At 42.8% G+C, this 27,170-nt stretch overlaps 1 protein-coding gene across 2 annotated transcripts in view; it reads left to right on the top strand.

Moving 5' to 3' along the window:
- Positions 1 to 27,170, top strand: part of PRKN (parkin RBR E3 ubiquitin protein ligase) — a 1,449,443-nt gene that overhangs the window by 931,209 nt on the left and 491,064 nt on the right. For both annotated transcript variants that reach the window (XM_060241955.1, XM_060241946.1), the window contains exon 7: positions 18,678 to 18,814. In XM_060241955.1, the coding sequence (XP_060097938.1) occupies positions 18,678 to 18,814 (137 nt within the window). The remainder of the gene's footprint in view (positions 1 to 18,677; positions 18,815 to 27,170) is intronic.

Raw genomic sequence — 27,170 nt, 5'->3', positions numbered from 1 at the left:
AGGAGTCTATGGAGAGAGAAACTAAATCAACAAGTGATATGAAATCCCAAGAGTATTATGAGAGGCATTAATATTCTGTACCTTGTACTTGTGACAAAGATGGTAACAAGAAAAGAAAGCTGTATAATAATAATTCATTCTTATGACAATGATTGTAACTGGAAAAGAAACCAATGTTACACAAACACTTATTATTATCTTGTGGTGGTCCTTGCATGCTATTGTTTTTGTAGATGAAGGTTGATTATATAAATCAACTTATTGTGAGAAGATCAGCCATTGCCTCATTGCGGAGCACTGTGTTGAGGAATGAATATTTAGGGTCGTCTTCCTTCAGTAGTCTCTGCACAAGAGATGCCTGTGTGTCCATTATGTAGACAAAGAGAACAACACTTGTCTATTCTGGCAAAGTATATACTGTCAATTATGTTGAAGAGAGAGGCGTTTTAAGATTAAAGAAAGGCACTTTAATAGTTTCAGTCCTTTGTATCCAATCAGTCCCCAGGGTGTGTCCATCAGGGATTCTGAGTCAGCAATATGAAGTTTATTTACTTCATTTATACACTATCTTTCTCCCCACCAGGAACCCAAGGTGGCTTACATTATTCTCCTCTCCTCCATTTTGTTCTTTAGCCCAATGAGATTGGTTAGGCTGAGAATGTGTGACTGGCCTGAGCCTATGGGGGAGTGGAATTTTGAACCTGGTTCTCCCAGATCCTATTCTGACACTCTAACCACTATACTACACTGGCACTACGCCATGCCATAGACTCCTCAAAAGCTCTTTGTCTTCTCCTGTGCTTTTCAACACTTGTGTCAGTCTGGAGAGGGGCTGTGGCTTGGTGGTAGAGTGTCTGCTTGGCATGCAGAAGGTCCCCGGTTCAATTCTCCACCATTTCCACTTAAGGATCAGGTAGTAAGTGATGTAAAAGACCTCTGTCTGAGACCTTGGAAAGCCTCTGTCAGTCTGAGTAGATAATACTGACCTTTATGGACCAAGGCTCTGATTCAGTATAAGGTAGTTTCATGTGTTGAGAAATCAGATCTTCAACAGCTGTATTATTGGACTTCATCAATAGAAAAAGCCCTGCATGCCCCAGGCCATGGTAGTGACTCAGAAGCAAAGGAGGACAGAGATCCTGCACTTTGTCTATTAGTGCAAGATGGCATTTTTACAGGCACAGCTTGTCATCCACAGGTGAGAAGCTACAACTGCTGACGTTCTCTCTCTTTGCTGTCTTCCTTTGAATATTGTCACCCTATTGCCCTGTATTTTGTAACTGTAGACACATGAAAGAAAAAGGTAGGTCATATATAATTTTAGTTCAGCACTGGCAGTAGTTCCATGAATTTTCCAAACAGCTGTGCATAAGCATGATATCATTTTTTCCTCTTTGAAAAGAGCACTGCAAGCGAATGTAGGTTACCTTACAGCAGTGTAGCCTTTTCAATTTATGATAATGTGTCAAGACAGTAAGAGGCCAAACATGTCAAAAAAAATTACAAATACTATTTTTAGAAGGATTACTGTATAACAATTACACAGTAGTGTAGTTCACAAGATGTATGTTTTTATGGAGTTAGAATGTGTTCCTTGGTTTGTTTACTCTGAAGTAGTTCCAGTACAGGATTATTTTGAAGTATATATCCTGAGCATTGTACCTCAGGATAGCAATGAAAAATAAAGGAACATCATATATATCATTTTGACTCTCCCTTTTCACAGAATTTGGATGTCATTTTGAACAATTACCTTTAAATCCCTGTGATGTTTGAAATAACAGAATGGATTTGAAATTTAGAAAGAAAATGTAATTCTTCATAGGACTGTAAAACTTCAGAATGCAGTTGGGAAATCACATTTCCAAATGATCTTCTTAGTAAAAGCCCCCAGCATGTGGGCAACTAGCACCTCAATAGAAAGAAGTGTAGCATAGCATAGCCTGCATAGTAGGTTTTCATGTGAGGAAATTTTCTGAAGTGCCTTGGTGCACTAGGTCATGTGATTCCCTCTCCTGTTCGACCTGGATCTAAAAGATTTTCAGTAAAAATAACTTCAAACCCAAACTTAGTACTTTCATACGTAAACCCTACAAAAATATTGTGCGCTGCATCTATAAAATCTTCACAGAATGTTGAATCAAAGCTGCAGATTAGGGGTGGGGGGAGACTTTCTTTTCATTTGGAGGAGGGGTTGTAGGATTGGACCTGACAATTCATTATCAGAGGATGAAAACACCATGGTGGTAAATCCCATGGAGGGCAAAACCATTACTGACCCTGAGGTGCCTTGGCCCTCTGACCCCCAAGAGCCATCAGGGAACTTGTGGCCATCCTTGACTAGCAGACCAAAATTTCAGGAGGCTCAGGACCAGAAGTCAGTAGCAGAAACTGGGATTGCTGAGAGACCCATGAAAGAGAGTTACCTGTTACCAGGGATCCCACAGTTGCCTCCAGGACCCCAAAAGCAGAGCAGATGGAAAGCCCAGGCAGAAGTACAGCTCCGATGGTGGAGTGAACACCTGGTTGCCCAAGTCCTCTCTTCTGACCATGAGGCATTTGGAGACCTAGATCCACTGGAAGGCTTTGCAGGATATTGGATGAGGTCCTGCTGTGTCTGTAGACTCTGAACCACTTCAGATATTCACTTTCATTAATAGCTTCAATCCAGCTGTGACGGAAAGCAATGGGTTAACCATAAACTGAAGATGCACAGGGCCTGTGTCAGGTGACCTGAGGGTGGGGGCAAAGTGCTCAGAGCTCTCAGGGAGGGAAAGTAGTGGAGTGAGAAAAACTGCTGAGGCAGGGTTTCAGTCAGTTGATGTCTGACAGAGTGGAGGCCTGTCAGAGAAGTCTGTCAGTGAGGACCTGACAGAGACTGAGAGGGTCAGTTCGAGCCTGCCAGAGAGGCTGAGAGGACAGCTGATCCTGTGAAGGAACTTGAGGCGGAGACGGGGAAGTCTTCCAGAGACTACAAGCTCGAGAAAACCGGCCAAGAGGGCTGTGTGTGTGAGTCAGTCAAGACCTGAACAGTCACAGACACCTATAGACTACTCTGAAGATCTAGTGAGGTGGTTGAGGGAGTGGATGTGGGTCTGAGACACCAGAAGGGCTGAGAGGAGAGACTCCAGTCGAGGGGTGAGACTTGGCACATCAATCCCAAGAGGCCAGACCTTGGCTAGAGGTGGAGAGTGAGTTAAAGGAAAACTGTGAACTGTGTAACTGTGAGAGACTCAAGAAAGGAAAAAGTGATTGTAAAGCCTGAAACAACTGAACAACGTATTAGCCTGTGTAAATATCTCCCATATCCCCAAGTTAAGAACTTTGTGTTACAATAAATCTGTGGTTTAAGTTAAAGTTCTCAAGAGCCTATATTTTGTGGGAAGAACAAACAAAGCTGCTGTGGTCCCATCAAATAAACAAGTAAAATACCCCGAAGAGACTGAAATAAAGAGGTCCAGTGAGGCCGTGAGGCGGGCGCTGCTATAATTGGTTGCCAGCGTCGGGATTTCGAAGAAAAACCCCAAAATAAGTGTCACTAAGACACGCAGAAAATAAAGGGACACTGCAGTAAAGGAATTAAGACAGTTCTGTGAAAAATTCCTGTCAGAAATGTCTCCTCCTAAGAGAACTACCACAGCCACGGGGGATGGGCAGACACAAGAAGAGATTCCTGAGGAAAATCCTAGTCAGAGCATAGAGGCTATGAAAATACAGTTAGAATTGGCCAGAATAGAAGCAGAAAAAGAAATTCAGATGGCCAAAATTCAAGCAGAGAGAGAACAAAGAGAAAGGGAAGCAGAAAGAGAGAAAGAATTGCAAATGGCTAGGCTGGAATCAGAAAGAGAGGACAGAGAATGCAGAGAAAGGGAAGCAGAGAGAGAACAAAGAGAGAGGGAAGCGGAAAGAGAGAGAGAACATGAGGGAAAAATGTACAGTTTTAAACTCCAGGAGATTCAGGGAAGGCCAGAGTTTCAACGTGATACTAGAAATGAGAGGCGTCTCACAGTAGAACAAAAGAAATTCCCCAAGTACCAAAAAGGGGATGATGTAGAAGCTTTTTTGTTTAATTTTGAAAGAACCTGTAAGGATTTAAGAGTTGCTGATGAGGACAGAATGATTTATTTGAGACCTCAGATCTGTGGAGAGTTGAGTGAAATCTACTCTGAACTGAGGGATGAGGAAACTTCTGACTATCAATTGTACAAGGAAAGGGTCAGAGTCCGCTTTGGCTTAACAGCAGAGCAAAGCAAAAAAAAATTTAGAGAAATCAGAAGAAAGCCTGGAGAAACATACTCTCAACTAGGTTGTCGGTTAGACAGAGCCCTTAACAGATGGGTAGAAGGGAGTAAAGTTTCCACTTTGGAAGACCTGAAAAACGTAGTGGGCTTGGAACAGTTTTATAACCAAGTCCCCTCTCAGTATAGGTGGGTTCTGAGAGACAAGAAATTGAAAACAGTAGAAGAAGCAGCTGTGATTCTAGATGAGATAGAATCAGATCTAGGGAGATCAATGTGGACTGCTCCAACTAAAAAACCTCGAGTCTGGAACTCTCCAGAGAAGTCTGGGGCGGGTAACAACAGCCCTGCAAAGCGGTCCAGTCCACCTCCTTACAGAAAGACTCAGGCTGCTTGTTTCCAATGTGGGGGAATAGGGCACTATGCCAGATTTTGCCCAGAAAAGGAAAAAAGACCCCACCAGCTAAGACAGTTAAAATGGTGCAAAGTCAACAGAAAGAAATAGAAACAAACCCCTCACTTCCAGAGAACACACCACCAGAAAGACCCGCTAGTGTTCTGAAAGTGTGGAAGGTACAGGAAAGCTTGAGTGAGGAGTATACTGAGACTGTGACAGTAAATGACGAGGAAGTCAAGGCTTATAGGGACACAGGGGCGCAGGTTTCCCTAGTACAGCCAGGATTAGTAAAAAGTCATCAGTATTTGCCTGGGAGATCTTACACCATAAAAGGCATTAAAGGACCTACATTTGAAGTTGCCCTAGCAGAAGTTCCTATCAAGTATAGAGAGTTCCAAGGTGATTGGATTGTGGGAGTCCTGAGTGACATAGGAACATCGCTTTTATTGGGCAATGATTTAGCTGCTGAGTTAAAGAGACAGCAAGCTAATCCTGTAAACATTGTTACAAGAAGCAGGCCAGAGGCAGCACCTGAGGTGTGTGTACAGCAACCAGCAGAAGAAGAGGAAACAATGTTGCAGACCATCCCTGCTGCAGAATTCCTCAGTGAACATCAACAAGATGACAGCCTGAAGGAACTATGGCAGAGAACTGGGGTGAGTGATAATGAGATCACAATTGAACACCCATGCCAATTTAAAGTGATAGACCAGAAACTATACCGGGTGGCCTTAAAAAGAAAACATAACATAGTATGGGAAAGAAAGAAGCAATTAGTCCTGCCAAGAAAGTATAGGATGCAAGTGTTGGATTTGGCTCATGCATCACCCATGGCCTCTCACCTTGGCATCAATAAGACAAGGGACCGAGTGCAAGAACGGTTCTTTTGGCCAAATATGGGCAAGGACGTAAGGGCTTTCTGTAAATCGTGTCAGGCCTGCCAAATGGTGGGGAAAGCTCTAGACAAAACTAAGGGTCTATTACAACCAGTCCCTATAGTCACAGAAGCCTTTGGAAAGATAGGAGTAGATATTGTTGGTCCTATCTCCAGAGTGACCAGAAGGGGAAACAAGTACATCCTTACCATCGTAGATTATGCCACCAAGTTTCCAGAAGCGGTTCCACTTAAGGACATTGAGGCAAAGACAGTGGCGGAAGCCCTATTAAATGTGTTTGCGAGACTGGGTTTTCCAAAAGAGATAGTGACTGATTTAGGCACCACATTTATGTCAAATGTGATGCAAGAATTATTAAGAGCTTGTGGAATCCGGCATGTGACCACAACGGCATACCACCCACAAGCAAATGGACTCAATGAAAGGTTTAATGGCACCCTGAACCATATGATAAAGACTTACGCATACAAGCATCCCAACGATTGGGACCAGAGGTTGCAACACCTGCTCTTCGGGTACAGGGAGGTACCCCAAGAAAGTTCTGGGTTCAGCCCATTTGAACTGTTGTATGGAAGGCAAGCCAGAGGACCCCTTGATGTTCTGAAAGAGGCGTGGTCCGGGAACGAGGACATCCAGAGACAGATGTCATCTCTTACCTACACGAACCACAACAGCATCTGCAGGAGGTGAGGACGGCTGCTGCAGACAACATGAGAAGATCGCAACGATGGCAGAAGCAGTGGTACGACTCCAAATCCAGAGACAGAGAGTTCAAGCCAGGAGACAGAGTACTGGTGTTGAAGCCCAGGAAGAAGAACAAGTTAGATGTGGCCTGGGTCTCCAACGTGAACTATGTAGTGAACTTAAGTGAAGATGGTGAACAATGTAAAGTGTTCCATGTAAACATGTTAAAACCTTATTTTGACAGGGGTAATTTGGTTTTAATTGCTAAGAAGGGAGAGTGTGTGGGAACTGAATTGTCGGGTTGGGGGAAAATATCCCAGGAAGAGACCATTAATGAGGTTCAGTTCGCCCCTTCTCTTAATGGAGAACAAAGAGGCCAATTACAAACGATATTGGGAAGGTACAAAACAATTTTTTCAGATGTACCAGGTAAGACAAACCTAGCGTGTCACAAGATTGACATAGGGGATTCGAGGCCTGTGGCACTCCAACCGTATAGAGTGACTGGCCCGAATGCCAAGTATGTACAGCAGGAGGTAGAAGAAATGTTGAAATTGGGTTTGATTGTACCATCAGAAAGTCCGTGGGCCTCACCTGTAGTCCTAGTACCCAAACCGGACAAAACCATGAGGTTTTGTGTGGACTACAGAAGATTGAATAAGATCACAGTACCGGATGTGTATCCAATGCCTCGCATAGATGAGTTGGTCGAGACAATTGGAGCTGCCAATTTTATTACCACCTTAGATTTGACAAAAGGTTATTGGCAGGTAGCTATGGATCCTAAAGATCAGCAGAAAACAGCTTTTGTAACCAAAGAGGGACTCTTTGAGTTTACTGTATTACCATTTGGGTTAAGGAACGCTCCCTCCACGTTCCAAAGATTAATTGATAAGATGTTAATGGGACTGAAAGAATTTGCTCTTGCATATATTGACGATATTGCTATTTACAGTGCTACATGGAAGGAACATTTGCAGCATGTGGCCATTGTGTTACAGCGAGTGAAAGATGCGGGTCTCACCATCAAAGCATCTAAGTGTCAACTAGCCATGGCCGAGGTTAAGTATTTAGGGCATGTGCTAGGAGGAGGTAAGATCAAAGCAGATTGGGGAAAGGTGCAAGCCATACATGAGTGGCCCAGACCCAAAACCAAGAAACAAATTCGAGCATTTTTGGGCGTAGTAGGATACTACAAAAGGTTTATACCTGAGTTTAGCACGATAGCAGCACCGCTATGTGAGTGCACCAAGAAGAAGAACCCTGATCCAGTAAACTGGAATGCAGAGTGTCAAAAAGCTTATGAGCATCTGAAAGTGGTTCTAACCACTGAACCAGTGTTGAGAACTCCAGAGTTTTCAAAGGAGTTTACCCTCTTTACTGACGCATCTAATGTTGGGGTAGGAGCAACATTAAGTCAGCAAGGAGAGGAAGGACTGTATCATCCAGTTCTGTATCTGAGTAGAAAGTTATTGGACCGAGAGCAACACCTCTCAATAATTGAAAAAGAGTGTTTAGCGATTGTGTGGGCAATAGGTAAATTGAAACCATACCTATGGGGAAGGAAGTTTACACTGTGTACAGATCATTCTCCCCTGAAATGGTTGAACCAGGTAAAAGATACGAACAGCAAACTCATAAGGTGGAGTTTACAGCTCCAAGATTACAACTTTGACATCCAGCATATCCCTGGGAAGCAAAATGTGATAGCAGATGCACTATCAAGAAGAATGTAAAGTTTGAAGAGTCTGTATAGTAGTGTTAAAGAATATTAGACTGTATAACTGATGTAGAATGTATATAATTTTGAAGTTGGGGTTATAACAAAATTGTAAAGTTATAACGTAGTGTAACCCAAGCAAGTGTGCCCGTGTCCCATTGCTCAGCAAAAGGCTGAGACCTTTTGCCTTGCGCAATGTCTCAAAAGGGGGAGGGACATGTGACGGAAAGCAATGGGTTAACCATAAACTGAAGATGCACAGGGCCTGCGTCAGGTGACCTGAGGGTGGGGGCAAAGTGCTCAGAGCTCTCAGGGAGGGAAAGTAGTGGAGTGAGAGAAACTGCTGAGGCAGGGTTTCAGTCAGTTGATGTCTGACAGAGTGGAGGCCTGTCAGAGAAGTCTGTCAGTGGGGACCTGACAGAGACTGAGAGGGTCAGTTCGAGCCTGCCAGAGAGGCTGAGAGGACAGCTGATCCTGTGAAGGAGCTTGAGGCGGAGACGGGGAAGTCTTCCAGAGACTGCAAGCTCGACAAAACCAGCCAAGAGGGCTGTGTGTGTGTGAGTCGGTTAAGACCTGAACGGTCACAAACACCTAGAGACAACTCTGAAGATCTAGTGAGGTGGTTGAGGGAGTGGATGTGGGTCTGAGACACCAGAAGGGCTGAGAGGAGAGACTCCAGTCGAGGGGTGAGACTTGGCACATCAATCCCAAGAGGCCAGACCTTGGCTAGAGGTGGAGAGTGAGTTAAAGGAAAACTGTGAACTGTGTAACTGTGAGAGACTCAAGAAAGGAAAAAGTGATTGTAAAGCCTGAAACAACTGAACAACGTATTAGCCTGTGTAAATATCTCCCATATCCCCAAGTTAAGAACTTTGTGTTACAATAAATCTGTGGTTTAAGTTAAAGTTCTCAAGAGCCTATATTTTGTGGGAAGAACAAACAAAGCTGCTGTGGTCCCATCAAATAAACAAGTAAAATACCCCGAAGAGACTGAAATAAAGAGGTCCAGTGAGGCCGTGAGGCGGGCGCTGCTATACCAGCTTTGAGTTGTGGGTTAAACAGCTCTAATAAGTGCCTGCTATCCTGGATTTAATGGAGTCCCTGGCTAGATGCAGGAGTTAAGTGATTCCCAGGGGCTGATTGCAGTCATAAAGCTGCAGATATCCATCCTGCAGTGTCTTCTGTTGCAACTTCATGTTTAAAATTCCCTCACCATTATGTTTCCCCCCTCTGTGCTGTTATCATTTGAGTTTTCAACTGTAGATGAAAGTAGCAAATCCATGTACTTAAACCCAGATTTACCCTAATCATATAGAAAGTGATACGTTTGTGTGTGTGTGTAGGGTTGTCAATTCTGAGTTGGGAAATACCTGGAGATTTGGAGGGTGGATCATGAGAAGGGTGAAGTTTAATGAAGGAAAGACTTTAATCGGGTATAAAGCAATACAGTCCATATTTCAAAAGTGGCCATTTTCTCTAGATGGTGATCTCTGCCTGGAGATCAGTTGCCTAATCCCAGGAGATCTGCAGCCAAAACCTGCAGGCTGGCAACGCTATATGTGGGTCTTAAATGCAATTGAATGTTGGGTGAAGAGGGCTAATTTTTCTCTTGTCTGTGGCTTGACTCGCAAATCTATTACTAAACATCAATTCCCTTGCAGCTGGTTGAGTACAGGAAATAAACATGGTGGCTAAAAGCAGCTAAAATTAATATTTACTTATTTTGTATCTTATGGTATTTTTCTGCTCCACACATACTTCTCTACCAGGTGAAGTAAATATTCTCCAAGATGTCTATATCTCTCCAGAAAACTTAGAAATGGTTCCCTGTTGGTTTGTTGTTGCTTTACTGCAATAACAAAATGCATATATTGGATGTGGTTATTTTGTAAAAAAAATTTCCTCAAAAGTAAACTATATTTTATGGACTTTACTGACTACTGTACAGGTGGCAGTGTCCTAAGAAGGCAAAGTTGTACGGCCACTTATCTGTACATTCTGCCAAAAAAGAAAAAAAGAAAGTACAATTGGAGGAGAAATTCACCCTGGGATATATTTGAGGTTAAAGTACAGTCTCGAGACATGGATTATCCAGGTTCTTAGCCCAGAAGTTCCAGAGCCTAGCAGTTTAGTGGTAGAGGATACAGTGGAAGGAGGAGACACAAAAATTCTATTTTGTAAGCAGAGTTCCACTAGCAAATAGTAGGATTCAGCCCACTGATTTGTTCCATGAGGAAGGCACTGAAAGTTCACTTGACAGTTGTCTCTGAGGTTGTTCCTTCATAATGAAGAAATTGTGATGAAGAGATAAAACGGGAAATAGGGCTATATAAATGGTAGCTGTGGGTATCATAAGTTAGTGTAATGAAAATAAGATATAAACTTGGGTGTCGTTATTCTCCTAGTGCTGCTTCTCTATGGAAAGCATGGGAAAGTGAACCCTTCATTTAATGCTCCCAAATATGCTTTGGTAGTAATAAATGTAATGTCAGAGTCATGTGAGTGAATTTAACTTGATTTTTTCCAAAGTTTGGAAATATTTGTTCATTTTCAAATCTATTTTCAGTAGTGTGCCTCATCTTGGAATATGCTTAGTAACCTCCTGTGGATGTTAACAGATAAAATTTGTTTTGGACCAGTATAGAAATCCATTCAAAATTGGAAATGATTTTATGGTGCTTATTTGGAAAGCTTTTGAAGCTAGAAGAAGATTGCTAAAACCAATAAGAATACATTAATGGGAGGCTCATGGGTATTTTATAATAAATACAGCCCTCTTGGGTGAAGGATAAACAGCAGTGCTTTTATTTATTTATTCCACAGCAACAAGCTCTATGTGCCTATTTCTGCTTCAATGAATGTAATCCATGACAGTCAGGCGTATAGACATATCCCTCTTTTTATTATTATTTGGTTAAAATATTTGATAGAGAGGTGAGGAAAATCCAATTGTCACCTACAAGTGACCCCAGGGATTTACACAGGTCCAACTACTATTTTTTTCTTTCTTTACAAATATCCACAGGCTTTAGCTGTACCAGAAGTGTTTCGCAACAGTGATGTCAGTTTGCTTATTTTAAACTAAAGGACTGATAGATGTGGCGTTCTGTTTAACTTTAGATTGCTTGGACTTTTCCACCCTTAGAATTGAAGGCTAAGGACTAATGGAGGGAAAGAGCTAGTTTAAGGTTTTTATAAACAGGCAGTGAAAGATGTATCTTTCAATCCTGTATTGTGTCTGCAAATAATTCCTTATGCTAAAAAGCATCTCACATTGCTTGGCCACTAAACTGACTCTCAATACATTAATAACACCTGTCACAAGATTTTGAGATATACTCAAACAATTTATTTCTCAGTGGGGCTCTTATCTAAACAAGATCAGTCTTCATATCTTTCTCCATTTAGGCAGGATTCTGTAGCAGCATATCTGACTAGCATTATCAGTGCTTTGCTGTTTCTCAGCTGGAGGAGTTAGGGGCGGGAGAATGTACAGAATAAATAATACTTTCCATCACAGCATCTTTTATTTTGCTTTCCATTGTCCGGCCTGATAAAATAAAGTGTGGAGTTCTCCTAGGTTAAATTGTGACTCTCCATTCTCCCTCTGAGGCAGAGGACATCTTGTGGGTGATTTCCCATCCTACTTGTAGGGAGGCAGGATAAATTATTTATTTTAAAACTCCTGTTTCCTGTGGGAGTCACCCTTGAGTTAGTTTGTTTCCTGCTTCAGTAGGGAGAGCACCTCAGAATAGCCTGTGCTGTGCTATTTGATTCTTTACTGTCCTTTTTCTTCTGTTGGTCTGTCTTTTCTTCTTCTTACAAATCCTTTCTTATTGCTATCTCCTGTTTTTCACCTCTATTAAAAAGAGAGAGAGAGAGAGAGGGAAAGAGAGTCGAAGAAAGACCCTGCTGGTCCCACTTACTGGGCGGCCATTTTAAGCTTCCCTGTGAGGTTTTCAGCGCAGGGAAAGAAAAATACAAGCAGCTCAGAAGCAGCCTCGGAAAATGCAGGGTGGAAGGGACAAATTCCTGTCTGACAAAGACAGAGAGCTCCTGGAGACGAATCCCCATAGCAGAGCTGGCAAGACCCAGTCACAGCTTGCGCGGGCCTCCCCATCAATGCCACAAAATTATGGCTCATCCTCAAAGCACGCCAAAACTTCCCGCGCCAATGCTGACACCGCGGCTTCAAGCGGCGCAGCAAGGACCGCCTTGCAGCACTCAGATGAAGACAGAGAAGGTATGAGGGACATGGCTGCGGCAAGTACTGTGGACAATGTTAATGCCGGAGCATTTAGCTATCAGGCGCAAGGCGCGACGGGTTTTACAGGCTACTCACGAGTAGAACTGCGAGATACTTTGCAAGGGGGTGATTTGGACGATTTCGTGCCTATGCTACTCCCAAATGACTTTTTTGAGATTTTAAAGGGCCAGTTTAGGGAGAAAATGGCGGGGCTCAGGAAAAGCAGGGCCAGGAGGCACTGTAGATCCCCGTCTTCTTCCTCTTCTCCCTTCCCCTCCCCATCTTCCTGTATCAAGCCTAAGCAGAGTCACACTAAGCCATGGCCCACTAAGGCAGCCCAGAAACAGGCTGCAAGAGACGTGAACTCTGGGGACCAGTCACCTGATAGGGCATCAGAAACCCCATTTAGACCAGAGGACAGGGAGGAGGGAGAGTTCTCTTCTGATGATGATGAGGAAGGAGAGATGACAACCCACGGACAATGGACGGAGCAAACAGACCACTCAAAGCGGCCTCCTTTCTTACTGATTCGACATTAGACTCCCTAGTTTTCACCTCCAGGGCAATTGCTTCCACCGCCGGAGCTAGATGTGCACTATGGCTAAGAGCGTGGTCAGTGGATACAAGTTCCAAGAACATCGTCATTGCTTACCCCTTCCAGGGCGGTCGCCTTTTTGGTGAACACCTGGATAAGATCCTGGTGGAAACAAGAGATAAAAAGAAAGCAATGCCATGCTTCATCAGACGTCAGGACGGTTACCCAGCGTTTCAGTCCTCCTTTCGTTCCCAACACACCCTGCCTAAATTCAGACAGCATAATAAAAGGAGCACCTGGAATTCATCCAAACAGCCTTTTTGCAAACCTAATTTCAACTGCAGATTCAACAAATCAGGCAAACAGGCGGACAGAAACGACCGCGATCAAAAGAACAAGCAATGACTACCAAAGCATGCCCGTCGGTGCATGGTACACGGTGTTTTTCTTGCTTTGTCCACCTGGGGATTGGCAACCCTAAGCCTGCTGCTACCTCCCTTCATTGTGAGGGTGGAACCTCATCCTCCATCCCTCTCCTGACTCCCCACAGCACTGGCCTGGGAGGGCCTGTGGCAGCCTCCATACCACCCCACACTGTAGGGGTCAAGGAGGGCATGTAGTGGCCTCTCTGAGTCTTGGATAAAAGGAGGATGAGTCAGATAAGGAGGGTGAGGGTGTGAGGAGGCCTCTTGCCTCCCCACAGCAGTGGAGGAGGAGGGCTTGTAGCTGCCTCCCTCCTTCCCACAGCATGGAGGATGAAGAGGGCATGGTTCTCCTGTTTACTTAAAGCACAGGGAGAGGACAATGAAGGCACATGGTAGCTTCCTTGCCCTACCAAGATTGCTCAAAATCCTTGGGGCAGCCCTGCCTTGTAAAGGCTTAGAAAAAATAAGTGTAGTAATCCATCCTCTCTTGTGGGTGCCTCTACATGCATTGTGGTAGAAGGCTATTGAACATTTTGTTATTGGCAAACAAGGCCTTGCTGAGGAACAGACCACTGTATACCTGTATGAATCATTGAAATTCGTTGTATCCATCATAATGACCCGATGTGTTACAATGCACCCTGCATGCCAGGATGAGTGACAAATGTAGGGGGAAAGTTCCACATGTTGATCCTTTCCTGCATGTATAGCTCTGTGCATGAATGCTGGGAAGGATGCATTTTGCTCAAATACTGCTGCATGATACGTTTTTACTTCCATGAGGAAGGAGTCATTTTAAACATAATTTTTAAAAAAATGTTCATGCAAAGGTTAAGATGTGGCATTTATTTTCTAAAAAGAGAGGTGCTGGTCACAAGATTACCAGAAGTACCACCTTGTGCTCTTAAAGTCCTTCCTCCTGTTCTCAGGTGTATTGTAGGGTTACCAGGTTTACCTACCATTATTATTTACCTTTCTGTGTGTGCATGTTTGTCCTTTTGAGCTCTTTAAAAAAGAAACCTGATAAATATGTCCTTTTTAAGTTTAAAGGTTAGGAATATTCCTACTCCATAGCAATTATCACACCTCAAATAGTAGGAGTATTTAAAATGAGATTTGTCATACTTGCTTGAAGTAGTCAGTCAAGAAATGTGTCTTCTTTTTTTGCTCTTCAACATATGGTAACCCTAGTGTATTCTGATTGCATTTCTTTACTCAACGAGGAAATGCTTTATGTGCTTGCTTACATTTGCTCTCTGCTTTATTATTGCATCATTTCCCATCCCAGAGCTCTGCAATTCAGGCTCTGGAATTTAGTTTACAATCATATTAATCAGTGATTTGATAGTTATGTTTGAAGAGAGAATCCTGGGTATGAGGACAATCTCACACTTACATGGTTACTTTTGCTTGTTTCCAGTCTTGTTTATGACTGAAGCGGTTTATCAAAAATAAGGAAAGCTTTTTGAATTTGCATATTAGAATCTTACTAGTCATTACCTGTAAGAAGCTTGTGGGAGGGAGATCCTTCCCACTCTTGCCAGTCCCTGCTTCCATGTCCTATTTATTTTTGTCCTCCTCCTGCTTTCCCAGTTCTCCACATCTTCATAATTAGTTGCCACTGTCTATTTCATCACTGTAATCTCTCTCACCCTAGCTTGTTCACATCCTCCTCCTTTCACCACCTCTCTTCCCTCACACTTATTCTCCCACAGTTTCTGCCTCTAATCTGAATAAGACCTGTTTGTTTGTTTTACAAATTTTTCAATCCACAATTTTGGGCTGTGTTATATAACTAATGTCTGTGTAATTAGATATAAAAAGCAGAGGACACCCAAGGACTGTCTTGTGGAAAAATCTAATTACCACCTCCCCAAATATTTCTTCTTTCCCTTCCCTGCAAGCCCCTGTTGCCTCTCTCCTTTTCCTTCTTCCCGTCGCACTCACCACTAGCCAACCTACCATTAACTTCCTCCATATTCACTGTTCCTTCCCCATGTGTCTAATGTTGTGATTTTATATTTGTACACACATGCATATGTATACTAATATAGGATGTACTTCTAACATCTGATGAAGTGGGCTGTAGTTTTAAAAAACTTCGTATGACAATAAATCAGTAAGAAAACTATTTAAGTGTACCCTGGTATACTTTTTTGTACCTCCGGTGGCCATGGACAGAACTAGGTGATTTCCTAGGGCTCCAGTGCTGGAGGGATTCCAGACAGCCCTATCACAATACCATCTGTCCATGGTGCCAAGGTCTGCCACAGCCAGTGGCATCCACAGGATGCATCCCTGGTCCCAGAGGTGGCCTGCAAGAGCCTGCTCCTACCTCATTGTGAGGGTGGAACCTCATCCTGCATCCCTCTCCTGACTCCCCACAGCACTGGGCAAGGAGGGCATGTGGCAGCCTCCATAACACCCCACACTATCTCCTGGTCCTTTGTGGAGTAAGCATAACTATGGTCAGCTAAGATCTGCTGAGCATGTTCTTTCTGCTGCCTGTCTCTTTTTAGAAATATTTTGTGTTATATTCAGAACAGCAAGTGGTCAACTAATAAGGATTAGTAATGGGGAGGTTTTATTTAATTCGGCTTCTAAGCCGCTTTATTCATCAAAATCTCTTATAACACTGAGATTATATTTTAATACTACCAACATACTACCTTGACGTGTGCAGCACAGAAGGCTTTAACTGCATATTTTGAGAGAAGATTATGCATTCATATATAGTATGTGCAGTAATCAGAATATCCTTTACATGTGATTTGTATTCCTCCTACAGTCAAAGGCTTGTTTCTTTTCTTTTTCCATCCTAGCATTTTGAGATTAGATAGAAGATTTTAAATAATTTGCAAAGGCTCAAATAGAAGATTTTAAAACATTTCTTTAAGGACTTGCAGATGTTATTAGGGGTAAATGTTGGTAATAGGAACTGGGTAGCCCATTTTCTTTACAGTCTGAAAGGAATCCTACATTAAATCTCTTGTGCTAATGAATTTTATATTTGCTTTACAATTGTTGACTGTCAACCAGCAGCTCTAAAGAATGTGTGCAACTCTGAGTGCAGGGGCTTCCCTAGTGTGGGAAAGCCTTATGACTAGAATGGGAAATTCTCAGGTATGCATAAAACATTTGCCTTCACAGAAAAGAACAGGAATACTACTGAAATAAGTGGGATTTGCAAATGTCATGAGCAGGGCTGGCCTGTCACTAGGCAATTGGCTAGGGCTCCAACCTTCTGGGGGTGCCAAATTGGGTGTGCCCATGTGGCTCAGTGACGTTATCAGTGGGGGGGGGGGGGTCACCAGAAGTTAGGGTGCCATGCAGCCTAGGGCTGGCCATGGTCATGAGGATCTTAATTTAGGGAGTGATATACAAGCTGCTTATACTTGGGCACAATTTTTGAATGGTTGATAAATCTCACAAAAAGAAGGAATAAAAATTCACAATGGTATTTCTCGTTGAGAATGTTGGCTATTTTACATTATGGCAGTGACCACAATGCAGTGCTATTTTGCAACCTACTAAAGGTGGTGGGTGTGACTCAGTGATAGAGCATCTACTTTGCATATAGACAGTCACAGATTCAATCCCTGGCATCTCCAGTTAAAAGGATGAGGTGTTAGGTGATACAAAAAATCTCTTATTGGGACCTGGAGAGTCACTGCCAGTCAGAGTACACAGTAGTAATGTTGATAGACTAGTGGTCTGACTATGTATAAAGCAATTTCATGTTTTATATTGTGGGTTTCATAAGGACAGCACATGTCCCATGCACACTTTAATTGAAATGATTAATTGATCCATAACAGCTTGGTGGATTACACAGAGGGTGTTTTCGCACAGGGCTTACCCTGGAGCGATGTCCCTCACCACACCACACCAACTGCTCCGCAGAACCAGGAAGAGCTGCGAAGTGCTGCGGCTTTTGCGTCGCAAATGTAAACCGCCAGAGTCTCGAAGACATGGGGCTAGGTTCAATTAACTGTAAAGAAAATGAGTTCACAGAAGACATCTCTCACCCTTATTCCTTCCCCCGGAAAAGCTTCTCTTTAAGGATGAAGTACATAAGGGAACAGAGTAGAAAAGGCCACACAAACTATTCCATGAAGGCAGTAAGAATATGTGTAAATTGAGGAAGGAAGTCAATATACCATACAAGAAATACTAGCCCCTTGTTATAGTCTCTCAGATGCAAGATTAGGAAGAAAAGGAGTGCTGTGGAAATGCCCCAAGACTGAAGTTTGTATTGTGACCTGAAGCACCTTTTCCTCCCCATCTTCCTGTTATTGTATGTGCATGTGTACTGAACATGCAGCCTGGAGAACTCAAAAAGTTGTTTATGGAAGTGAAAATTTTGTTGGTTCTAATAACATATACTAGGGAATAATAATAACAGGTAGGGAAGGTAGTTGGTAGAGACCAATCTCGTCAGATCTCAGTAGCTTAGCAGGGTTGGTACTTGGATGGGATACCACCAAGGAAGGCTTTTCAAAGGATGGTAAGGCACCTCTGCTTTTCACTTATCTTGATACCCCTTGCTGGGGTTGCCAGCTTGACAGCATTTAGGTATGTAATAACAGATTGCATAGTGTTGTTTTTGGAACTGTGCTGCTCCTGATCTAGGGACTTACTTGCAGTCTGCAAGCCAAGAGAAGAAGGCATTCTCTGTTATGCTCTGACCTCTGCCCATTCTGCCTTACTTTCATTCCAGCCCTAATCCTTAGTGTCATCCTGCCTGCCTTTGATGATATTCTTGTATAGTTGTTGGTCATAAATCTTAGAAACAATTGTATAAGCCTTAGAAACAGGTTTCAGATAGGGATTCTTGAACACCTGCCAGCTAGCAGTCACATTTTGATCTTCTCCAGGGAACTTTTGCTCTGTATCCAGCAAAGATTTTTAGGTTGGGGGACAAGGATCTGACTTACCAGGTGAAAGTTGAATTTTACTCATTTCTCATCTTGGCAACTTTGATGCCTTCTACACTTGCTGGAATGTAGCAAATTTAACTGGGGGATCAGAAGCCCAGTTGATTTTCCTTCTCTTTTTCTCATCCCAAGTTGTTGGCTTTGACTGTAGTGGAAAGAAGAGAAACAAGCTCTTTCTCCTCTCTCCTTTGCAGCGGGGAGCTCAGAAGCATTACTTTGGTCCCTGCCCAACTGGGGAGGGGTGACTTTTTCTCCTCTCCCTTTTCCAGCTTCACTATGTCTTTTGCTATGTTGGGCCAGAACCAGTCCCAGTTAATCCCCCAATCAGTTATGAGTTAACTGCCAACCATCAGACAGTTGCAGACTTGTTCAGCAGCCATTCAAGTTGCTTGATGCAGTCCAAAATATCAGGTTCACAGCCTGATCACCAGTGTTGAACAACATAAGTCTGGGTGCCAAACAGGTTCACTGAGAAATTCAGAACACCCCATGTCTGAAACATTATGAATGAAACAAACTTTATAGCATTGGTTTTTATGAAACCTCAGTGGCATACTAACTAAAGGCAACCTGTATCTCTATTGTTCATTTTTTCCCAGGAGCCCTGTGTTGGTATTTCAGTGCATACATCGCCATGTCATTTGCCTGGACTGCTTTCATTTATACTGTGTGACTATGTTGAATGATCGCCAGTTTGTCCATGATCCTGTCCTTGGCTACTCCCTGCCTTGTGTGGGTAAGTCATTTAGCATGAGCTTTCATATTACTGGGTTCAAAATGGGAAAAGAAATTACTGGCTTAAAAACAAATATCTTTCTGTCACTCGTTTCAAATGAATTCATGGAATTATGATTTGTCTTAGCATTGGCTTCTTTTGATGAACTGTCAATTGGTTTTGGAAAAAGCCTTCCAGCTCTGTGCTGCCTGTGCAGCATTAGGACTTGGTACTAAAGGGCATTTCTGTTACAAGCATATGCAGGCATTTTTTCACATTAGTATTTCATCAACATCGAGTGTTAAATGATGATAGCTATAAACTGCAGGCAGGAAAAAAAGAAGAATGACCTCCACATCTCTTCTCTAGAGTCAAATAAGTTGTTAACTTTGTTGGCCCATCTTCCTAATAGGAAAAGTACTGTAACAGGAATTTCAAATAGCTTTCCTGCCTGGCATAGTTATCTCTGCTAATTACCAGCGTGTTGAGTGCAGTGCTGGTCACCCAAAAAGCTGGGTATCCTTTCATGTAAGAATTAAAAAAAATGGATTAGATGCAGCAAAGGCTGAATTCATTCTGAAAAGCAGAAATTGATCTTTACACACAGCTTCTTAGGATTTTTCCCGCTTTCTGTCTAATTTCAAGTTGTGGGCAATGAAACAAAACTAGAGTGATATGGTCCCTACAATGTTCTCCAGTCAACATCATTGCCTGATGTGCTTCGACACATCACGTAGTGGACACTTTAGCATTTGGTAAAAAAAAAAAAAAACCCTCTATGGTGCCCCTGCTGGCAGCCAGGTAACACCTGGCAACCCTAGAAAGTATTGAAAAAAAATATTATTTATGTAGTTTTTGTAATGTTCAGGACTGAATAGGCAAATAAGGCTGTGGGGAAACATCAAAATATAATGGATCAGAAACCCTGTGTTTGCATGTTTGGAGGCTCATTTGAAAATAAGTTCCATGAACTCAAAGGGACTTAAATATGTTCAAGTCAATATGTTTATGATTAAACTGGCGGCCATTTTTATCCACTGATCCATTTTGCCTAGTGTCAAGTCGACGGATTCAAGAATGAGTCAAATGTGTACTAAGACTACATTTATTGATAACCGGTACTCTGGTGCAAGCCTCTAGCTTGCTAAGAATGAAACCAATACATTGATACATGGGTTTTAAGATACACTTCAAAAACATTCCTACAGGGGGAGGGGGGTTTCAGGAGGAAACATTCACACATAAGTTCCAGATACTTCCTCAGGCGATAGCTGGCCTCCTGTCCTCGCATTATCATGCAAGGATTACTCCCACCTCAGGCCCTGAGAAGGCGCTGACTATTTCTTTCACACAGTTGCAAATCAAAATAAGAAAAGGGGGGAAGGGAAGTAACTAAGCGTAGATCATTAGCAGCAGTGGATCCATTATGATTTTCACCAGGTCTGATACTTAGGCCAAGATCCTCCAGTCATAATCAGTCGATCTTGACACCTAGTGTTTTAGTAGATCTGTGGTTTCAGATGATAGACTGCTTAGTGAAGAGTTAAGAATTCATGTATTTACTGGCAGACTCTGGAAAATTACTCCAACAATCAAGGTGTCTTTTGTGTTCTTGTTATCTGATAACTAAGTTGAGTTCAGTGAAACTCAGCCCCTGTATTAGATCTATTTATCTGTATTAGATCTATTTAGATCTATTTATCTATTAGATCTATTTATCTGCTCAGGGAAAGCCTGTAGGTGACACAAAGTTCTGGGTCTGTTTTCATTGATGATTTTTTAAAAATTCAGGACAGCCTTTGAAGGCTGTGATTGAAAACATGAGAGGGTCAAGGAAGTGGCTGCTTTATCCTTGCACCACCAGCTGTTCATCTGCAAAATATCACGCCTTCCCAAGTTGCTTCTCCAACTGGAGGGAAAGTAATACATGGACTTTATATCTCTTCCTTTCTGGGGAGAAAATCAGCTAAAGAGGGAGTGATTTTTGTGGGAAGATAGCAAGCTCATATTCACTCTACTGCCACTATGCTGTTTCTGACTCTAGCTTTCCAATCAGCAAACAGATGTTCCCCATCCCCTCCTCTTCCATTCCCAGCTGCAGGCTTTCAAGGCCATTCATTCCAGAAGGATAGTCAGATTAGTCCATGGTATAATTTGCACAGAATGTTGTCTACTCTTTGCAATTTACACCATGGACCAATCTGACTATCCTTCTGGAATCTCACAATAAAGCATATCCTTATGATTTTCTCAAGAGAATATTTTTTGGGGAAAAACTTTCTTAACATTGTGAAGGACTATTATGAAAACCAAAGACAGACACCGCAATATTTGATGTTTCTTAATAGACCCTAGGGCGCATGGCACACCAGGGAGACTCGCCAGCTGCCATGCCTCCCCCTCCACGGCACCTCCTCCCACCTGGTAAGGGGTGATGGAGTGCTGCACTTCCCGGCCTCTTTAAATTTCCCCACCGATCAGCTGATTGGCGGGTAAAATGCTGCCACTGCCCTCTCTCTTCCCCTTCCCTTCCCTTTTCTTCTGTGGCGCCGTGCTCTGCCACCCCCTGGCACACTCAGAGGAGCATGGCTAGAATCAGCTCTACTTGCTTATACTTGGCCCGGGCCTCTCAGCACTCTCACTTCCCGTGGAAGTGATGGAGGAGCGAAGCCTCATATAGTGCTCTCTTAAGAGAGAGCACTGAGAAGCCCAGACTGAGTCTAAGTGGATAGGGCTGATTCCAGCTGTGCTCCTCTGAGTTCGCCGGGGGGGGGGGCAGCAGAGCCTGGCCCCACAGAAGGGAAGGGAGGGGGCAGTGGCAGCAGCATTTTACCCACCGGTCAGCTAATCAGCAGGATGGGGGCTTTAAAGAGGCCAGGAAGGAGCTCCACTGCAAAGGAGAAAAGGAGGGGGAAAGAGGAGACGGTGCAGTGAGGTGGCAGCAGGGGAGAGGTAAACTAGGCATTTGCCTTGGGTACAGGGAGGAGGGGAGAGCTCAATTCGGTGTCCCCCAGCACCCTAGGTAAATGCCTAGTGGGTGAACTGGCCCTGTGTTAGCCATCAATATATCTGCAAAATGCATTTCTATATGGGCCTGGATTTCTGAGTACAAACTGAATTCTCAGCAGGAAACTGAAAACTGGAAATCACCTGTAACTTGTGCCAGAATGAACTTGTGTTGCAGAACAAACGTTGACTCAGTGGGCAAACACTGCCGGGGTCTGAAATATTGTGCCAAAGCACTAAATCAGAAGCAGCGAAAAGCTTCTTTTATGAGGAGAATGTGGGCAGGGGGAGGCTGGAATCTTTGAGAATTAAAGGTTCATATACCCCAATAATGTTGCTGTTTGGAACAAGACTTTGCAGCTTAGAGGGAACATTGCTTCCAACTATGTGCTTTTATGTTATATTCATGTTATTTTAGGCTGATTTGTTAATATCCAAATAAATTTTTTTCAATATATAGGAACCATTTGGTACACAGAGGCAGAAAATGGTATTAAAATAAGATTGCAGCAAGGAGAAACATAATCATCACTGTGATATTCTGATTTAACAAGCGAGCTTTTGAAATTTGATACCATCTGTAGACGATATTGAGAGTTTTCAAGTAGAAGCTAGTTGTATTATTTTATTAGCTATTGAATTTAAAGAAAACCCCTACAAAAATGACCATATTTTGCTCTTGTTTAAAGGTAACAAAATGTATTTCACTTCTCTGTGTCATGTCTTGTACTAATGAGGTTTTATGCACAGAAATTTCTGTGAGTGCTGACCTCTAAATATCTTTGAAATAATTAATAAGGTGCTTAGAGGGAAAGGTTTGCATATGCATGAAAGCACATTTACAGTTATTTAGTTACTAAGAAGAGTACTGAAATTTGATCTTAGAAACACACAGTGTAGAAAATTACAGCATATTTTAACATGACTCTTGCTTCATGTAAAAAATGAAAATATGGGATTACAGCTCACAAGGGAGTATAAACATTGCAGACCAGTAATGCTAAGAAAAAGATGGTTGGGCCTTTACATTATGTTTCGTTTTTGCAAAAATGATTTTGAATCCATTTATTCCTAAAGAGTTAATCATATTGTGTGGTATATTTTAAAGAGACTTGGTGAAAGGAAATCATTCCCATAAGGGATGCAAAATGTCAACATACTTGAAAAAATAACTTAACCATCATCACAGATAAATACATAATTTGGGTTACGTATGGCTTTGCTAGAATTTCTCCAAAAAGAAGTACACTGTTTTCAGAAATGAGTAAGAATACTGCTGGGAAATGGTTAAGGAAAGATATATTAAAAACCACTCACTGGACATCATAGTTTTTCACATGAATATATTTTCTCTGTAAAGAAAGTGTATATACAGGATAATACTATGGGTGGCAGTATCCCAGTACTTTGATGGCAAAACAGACATGTGCATATAATGCATTATAGAGTTTACACAAGGTTTCCCATAGGGAAGGAGAATTATCTTGTGAGAAATGACTAGGCTTGCCATATCCAACTCAAGAAATATCTGGGAACTTTGGGGATGGAACCAGGAGGGTAGAGCCAAGAGGAAGGCTGTAACAAACATGATGGAACTCCAAAGGGAGTTCTGACCATCACATTTAAAGGGTTTGCACACCTTTAATTGCTTTCTCTCCATTTGGAAATAATGAAGGATAGGGGCACCTTCTTCTGGAGCTCATAGTATTGGACCTCCTGGTCCAATATTTTTGAAACTTGGGGAATGTTTTGAGGAGAGGAACCAGATGCTATGCTGAAAATTTGGTGTGTCTGCCTCAAAAAACAACCCCCCTGAGCCCCTGATACCCATGGATTGATTCTCCATTATACCCTATGGGAACTGGTCTCCATAGAGTGCCCATAATGAAGTGCCCAGGCGACATTTCCCTTTGCATCCTTTCTGATGACCCTGAAGCAGGGGAGGGCCTCCAAACCAGGCAGGATCCATTGCCCCCAACTGGGGATTGGCAACCCTAGAAATGACAGTAAGACTCAGGTAGTTCCAGTTTGTTGGTTGCCATATGCTATGCACTTATGGAAATGGCTGCTGTAAACATAGATATGTAAATTCCTTAAGTATAACAGTGACCACACCTGCTGCTTTGGGATAGGCCAGCCGTCTATGTTCATGCATGCTGAAGACATATCTTTGTAGCATATGTACTAGCCCTGTCTAGTCTGAATTTGTCCTTTCTTCCTCATATTCCCAGTTATGTTTGTCAAACATTACTCAAGACCAATAGGTCAGAGGAGTAGTATAAGAAAGAAAGTTAAATGCATCCCAAGTAAGTTAGTAAATTAGTCTGAAGTAAGTTAGATGCATCCTGGATATAAGTTATATTGGAAGGATAGGGAGGGAAGGGTTGGAGGTGGGGTGGCTCTGTATGTCAGAGAGGGTATACGGGCCAGTAAGACTGAGGTCAGAGAATTGGATTCCCTTCTAGAAATGCTTTGGGTTGAAATAGAGGGCCCAAAAGGAAATTTAACTATGGGAGTTTGTTATTGCCCACCAAATCAAAAGATAGAGGACGACTATAATATGATAGAAGGCTTAAAGATAGTGGCTAGATGTAAAAACTGTGTCATAGGTGATTTTAACTACCCGCAGATTGATTGGGTCAATATGTGTTCTGGTCAAGAGAAAGAGATTGAGTTTCTCAATGCTCTCAATGACTGTGCTATGGAGCAGATGGTCTCTGAACCTACCAGGGGTGGGGCGATCCTGGATTTGGTCCTAAGTAATGTCCAAGACTTGGTGAGAGATGTAAAAGTGATCGCACTGCTTGGGAGCAGTGACCATAACGTTATTGATTTCACCATTTGTATAAATAGAGAGTTGCCCCCAAAGACCAGCACAACCATGTTTAACTTTAAAAGGGGTAAATTCACTGAGATGAGGAGGCATGTGAAGAGGAAACTGAAAGGAAAGGTAAATACAGTCAAAACCCTTGGGGAAGCTTGGAGGCTATTTAAAACTACAATCCTAGAAGCCCAGATAAAATATATACCACAAGTTAGGAAAGGCACAAACAGGTATAAGAGAAGGCCTGCATGGTTAACAAACAAAGTAATGGAAGCTGTAAAAGGTAAGAAGGACTCCTTTAAGCGGTGGAAAGCTAGTCCAAGTGAGATTAATAAAAGGGAACACAGGCTGTGGCAAATCAAATGCAAGACTGTGATCAGGCAGGCAAAAGGGGACTATGAGGAGCATATTGCAAAAAACATAAAGACCAACAATAAAAATTTCTTCAAATATATTAGAAGCAGGAAACCAGCCAGGGAGGCAGTGGGGCCCTTGGATGACCAAGGGGTAAAAGGATTACTAAAGGAGGATAGGGAAATGGCTGAGAAGCTGAATGCATTTTTTGCCTCCGTCTTCACTGTGGAAGATGAGAAGTGTTTGCCTGCTCCAGAACAACTTATATTGGAAGGGGTGTTGAAAGACCTGAGTCAGATTGAGGTGACAAGAGAGGAGGTCCTACAACTGATAGACGAATTAAAAACTAATAAGTCACCAGGTCCAGATGGCATACATCCAAAGTTGAACTTGTGGATCTCCTGACAAAAATATGTAATCTTTTATTGAAATCTGCCTCCATTCCTGAGGACTGGAGGGTAGCAAATGTCACCCCCATCTTTAAAAAGGGTTCCAGAGGAGAGCCGGGAAACTACAGGCCAGTCAGTCTGACTTCAATACCGGGAAAGTTGGTAGAAACCATTCTCAAGGACAGAATGAGTAGGCACATTGATGAACACGAGTTATTGAGGAAGACTCAGCATGGGTTCTGTAAGGGAAAATCTTGCCTCACTAACCTGTTACATTTCTTTGAGGGGGTGAACAAACATGAGGACAAAGGAGACCCGATATATATTGTTTACCTTGACTTCCAGAAACCTTTTGATAAAGTTCCTCATCAAAAGCTCCTTAGTAAGCTCGAGAGTCATGGAGTAAAGGGACAGGTCCTCTTGTGGATCAAAAACTGACTAATTAATAGGAAGCAGAGAGTGAGTATAAATGGGCAGTCTTCGCAGTGGAGGATGGTAAGCAGTGGAGTGCCGCAGGGCTCAGTACTGGGTCCCATGCTCTTTAACTTGTTTATAAATGGGATAGGCTTTAACTTGTTTATTGGGATAGGCTTCCCAATCCCCAGGTCCCAGCGGGGGATCCCCTGGTTTTACAGGCTTCCCCCCTCTCCCAGCCAGCTGGCCGGCGGGGGAAGCTCCACCCCCACAGCCATTATGCACCTCCAGGAACGATTCCTATAGGGAATGATGGGGAATTGATCCACGGGTGTCAGGGGCTCTGGGAAGGCTGTTTTTTAGAGGTAGAGGTGCCAAATTTTCCGTATAGCATCTAGTGCCTCTCCCCAAAATACCTCCCAAGTCTCAAAAGGATTGGACCAGGGGGTCCAATTCTATGAGCCCCAAAAGAAGGTGCCCCTATCCATTATTTTCTATGGAAGGAAGGCATTCTAAAAGGTGTGCTGTCCCTTTAAATGTGATGGCCAGAACTCCCTTGGAGTTCAATTATGCTTGTCACACCCTTGCTCCTGGCTCCGCCCCCAATGTCTCCTGGCTCCACCCCCAAAGTCCCCAGATATTTCTTGAATTGGACTTGGCAACCCTAGATTTGGAGTTGAGAGTAAGCAGTGAAGTGGCCAAGTTTGCAGATGACACTAAATTGTTCAGGGTGGTGAGAACCAGAGAGGATTGTGAGGCACTCTAAAGGGATCTGTTGAGGCTGGGTGAGTGGGCGTCAGGATGGCAGATGAGGTTCAATGTGGCCAAGTGCAAAGTAATGCACATTGGGGCCAAGAATCCCAGCTGCAAATACAAGTTGATGGGGTGTGAACTGGCAGAGACTGACCAAGAGAGAGATCTTGGGGTTATGGTAGATAACTCACTGAAAATGTCAAGACAATGTGCGATTGCAATAAAAAAGGCCAATGCCATGCTGGGAATTATTAGGAAGGGAACTGAAAACAAATCAGCCAGTATCATAATGACCCTGTATTAATCGATGGTGCAGTCTCATTTGGAATACTGTGTGCAATTCTGGTCACCGCACCTCAAAAAGGATATTATAGCATTGGAAAAAGTGCAGAAAAGGGCAACTAGAATGATTACAGGTTTGGAACACTTTCCCTATGAAGAAAGGTTAAAACGCTTGGGGCTCTTTAGCTTGGAGAAACGTCGACTGTGGGGTGACATGATAGAGGTTTACAAGATTATGCATGGGATGGAGAAGGTAGAGAAAGAAGTACTTTTCTCCCTTTCTCACAATACAAGAACTCGTGGGCATTCAATGAAATTGCTGAGCAGTCAGGTTAGAACGGATAAAAGGGGGTAC

The sequence above is a fragment of the Heteronotia binoei genome, chromosome 1 (assembly GCF_032191835.1).
Source record: "Heteronotia binoei isolate CCM8104 ecotype False Entrance Well chromosome 1, APGP_CSIRO_Hbin_v1, whole genome shotgun sequence".
NCBI classification, from domain to species: domain Eukaryota; kingdom Metazoa; phylum Chordata; class Lepidosauria; order Squamata; family Gekkonidae; genus Heteronotia; species Heteronotia binoei.
Note: the sequence above shows the minus strand (reverse complement) of the source record. Positions and strands in the feature narration are given on the sequence as shown.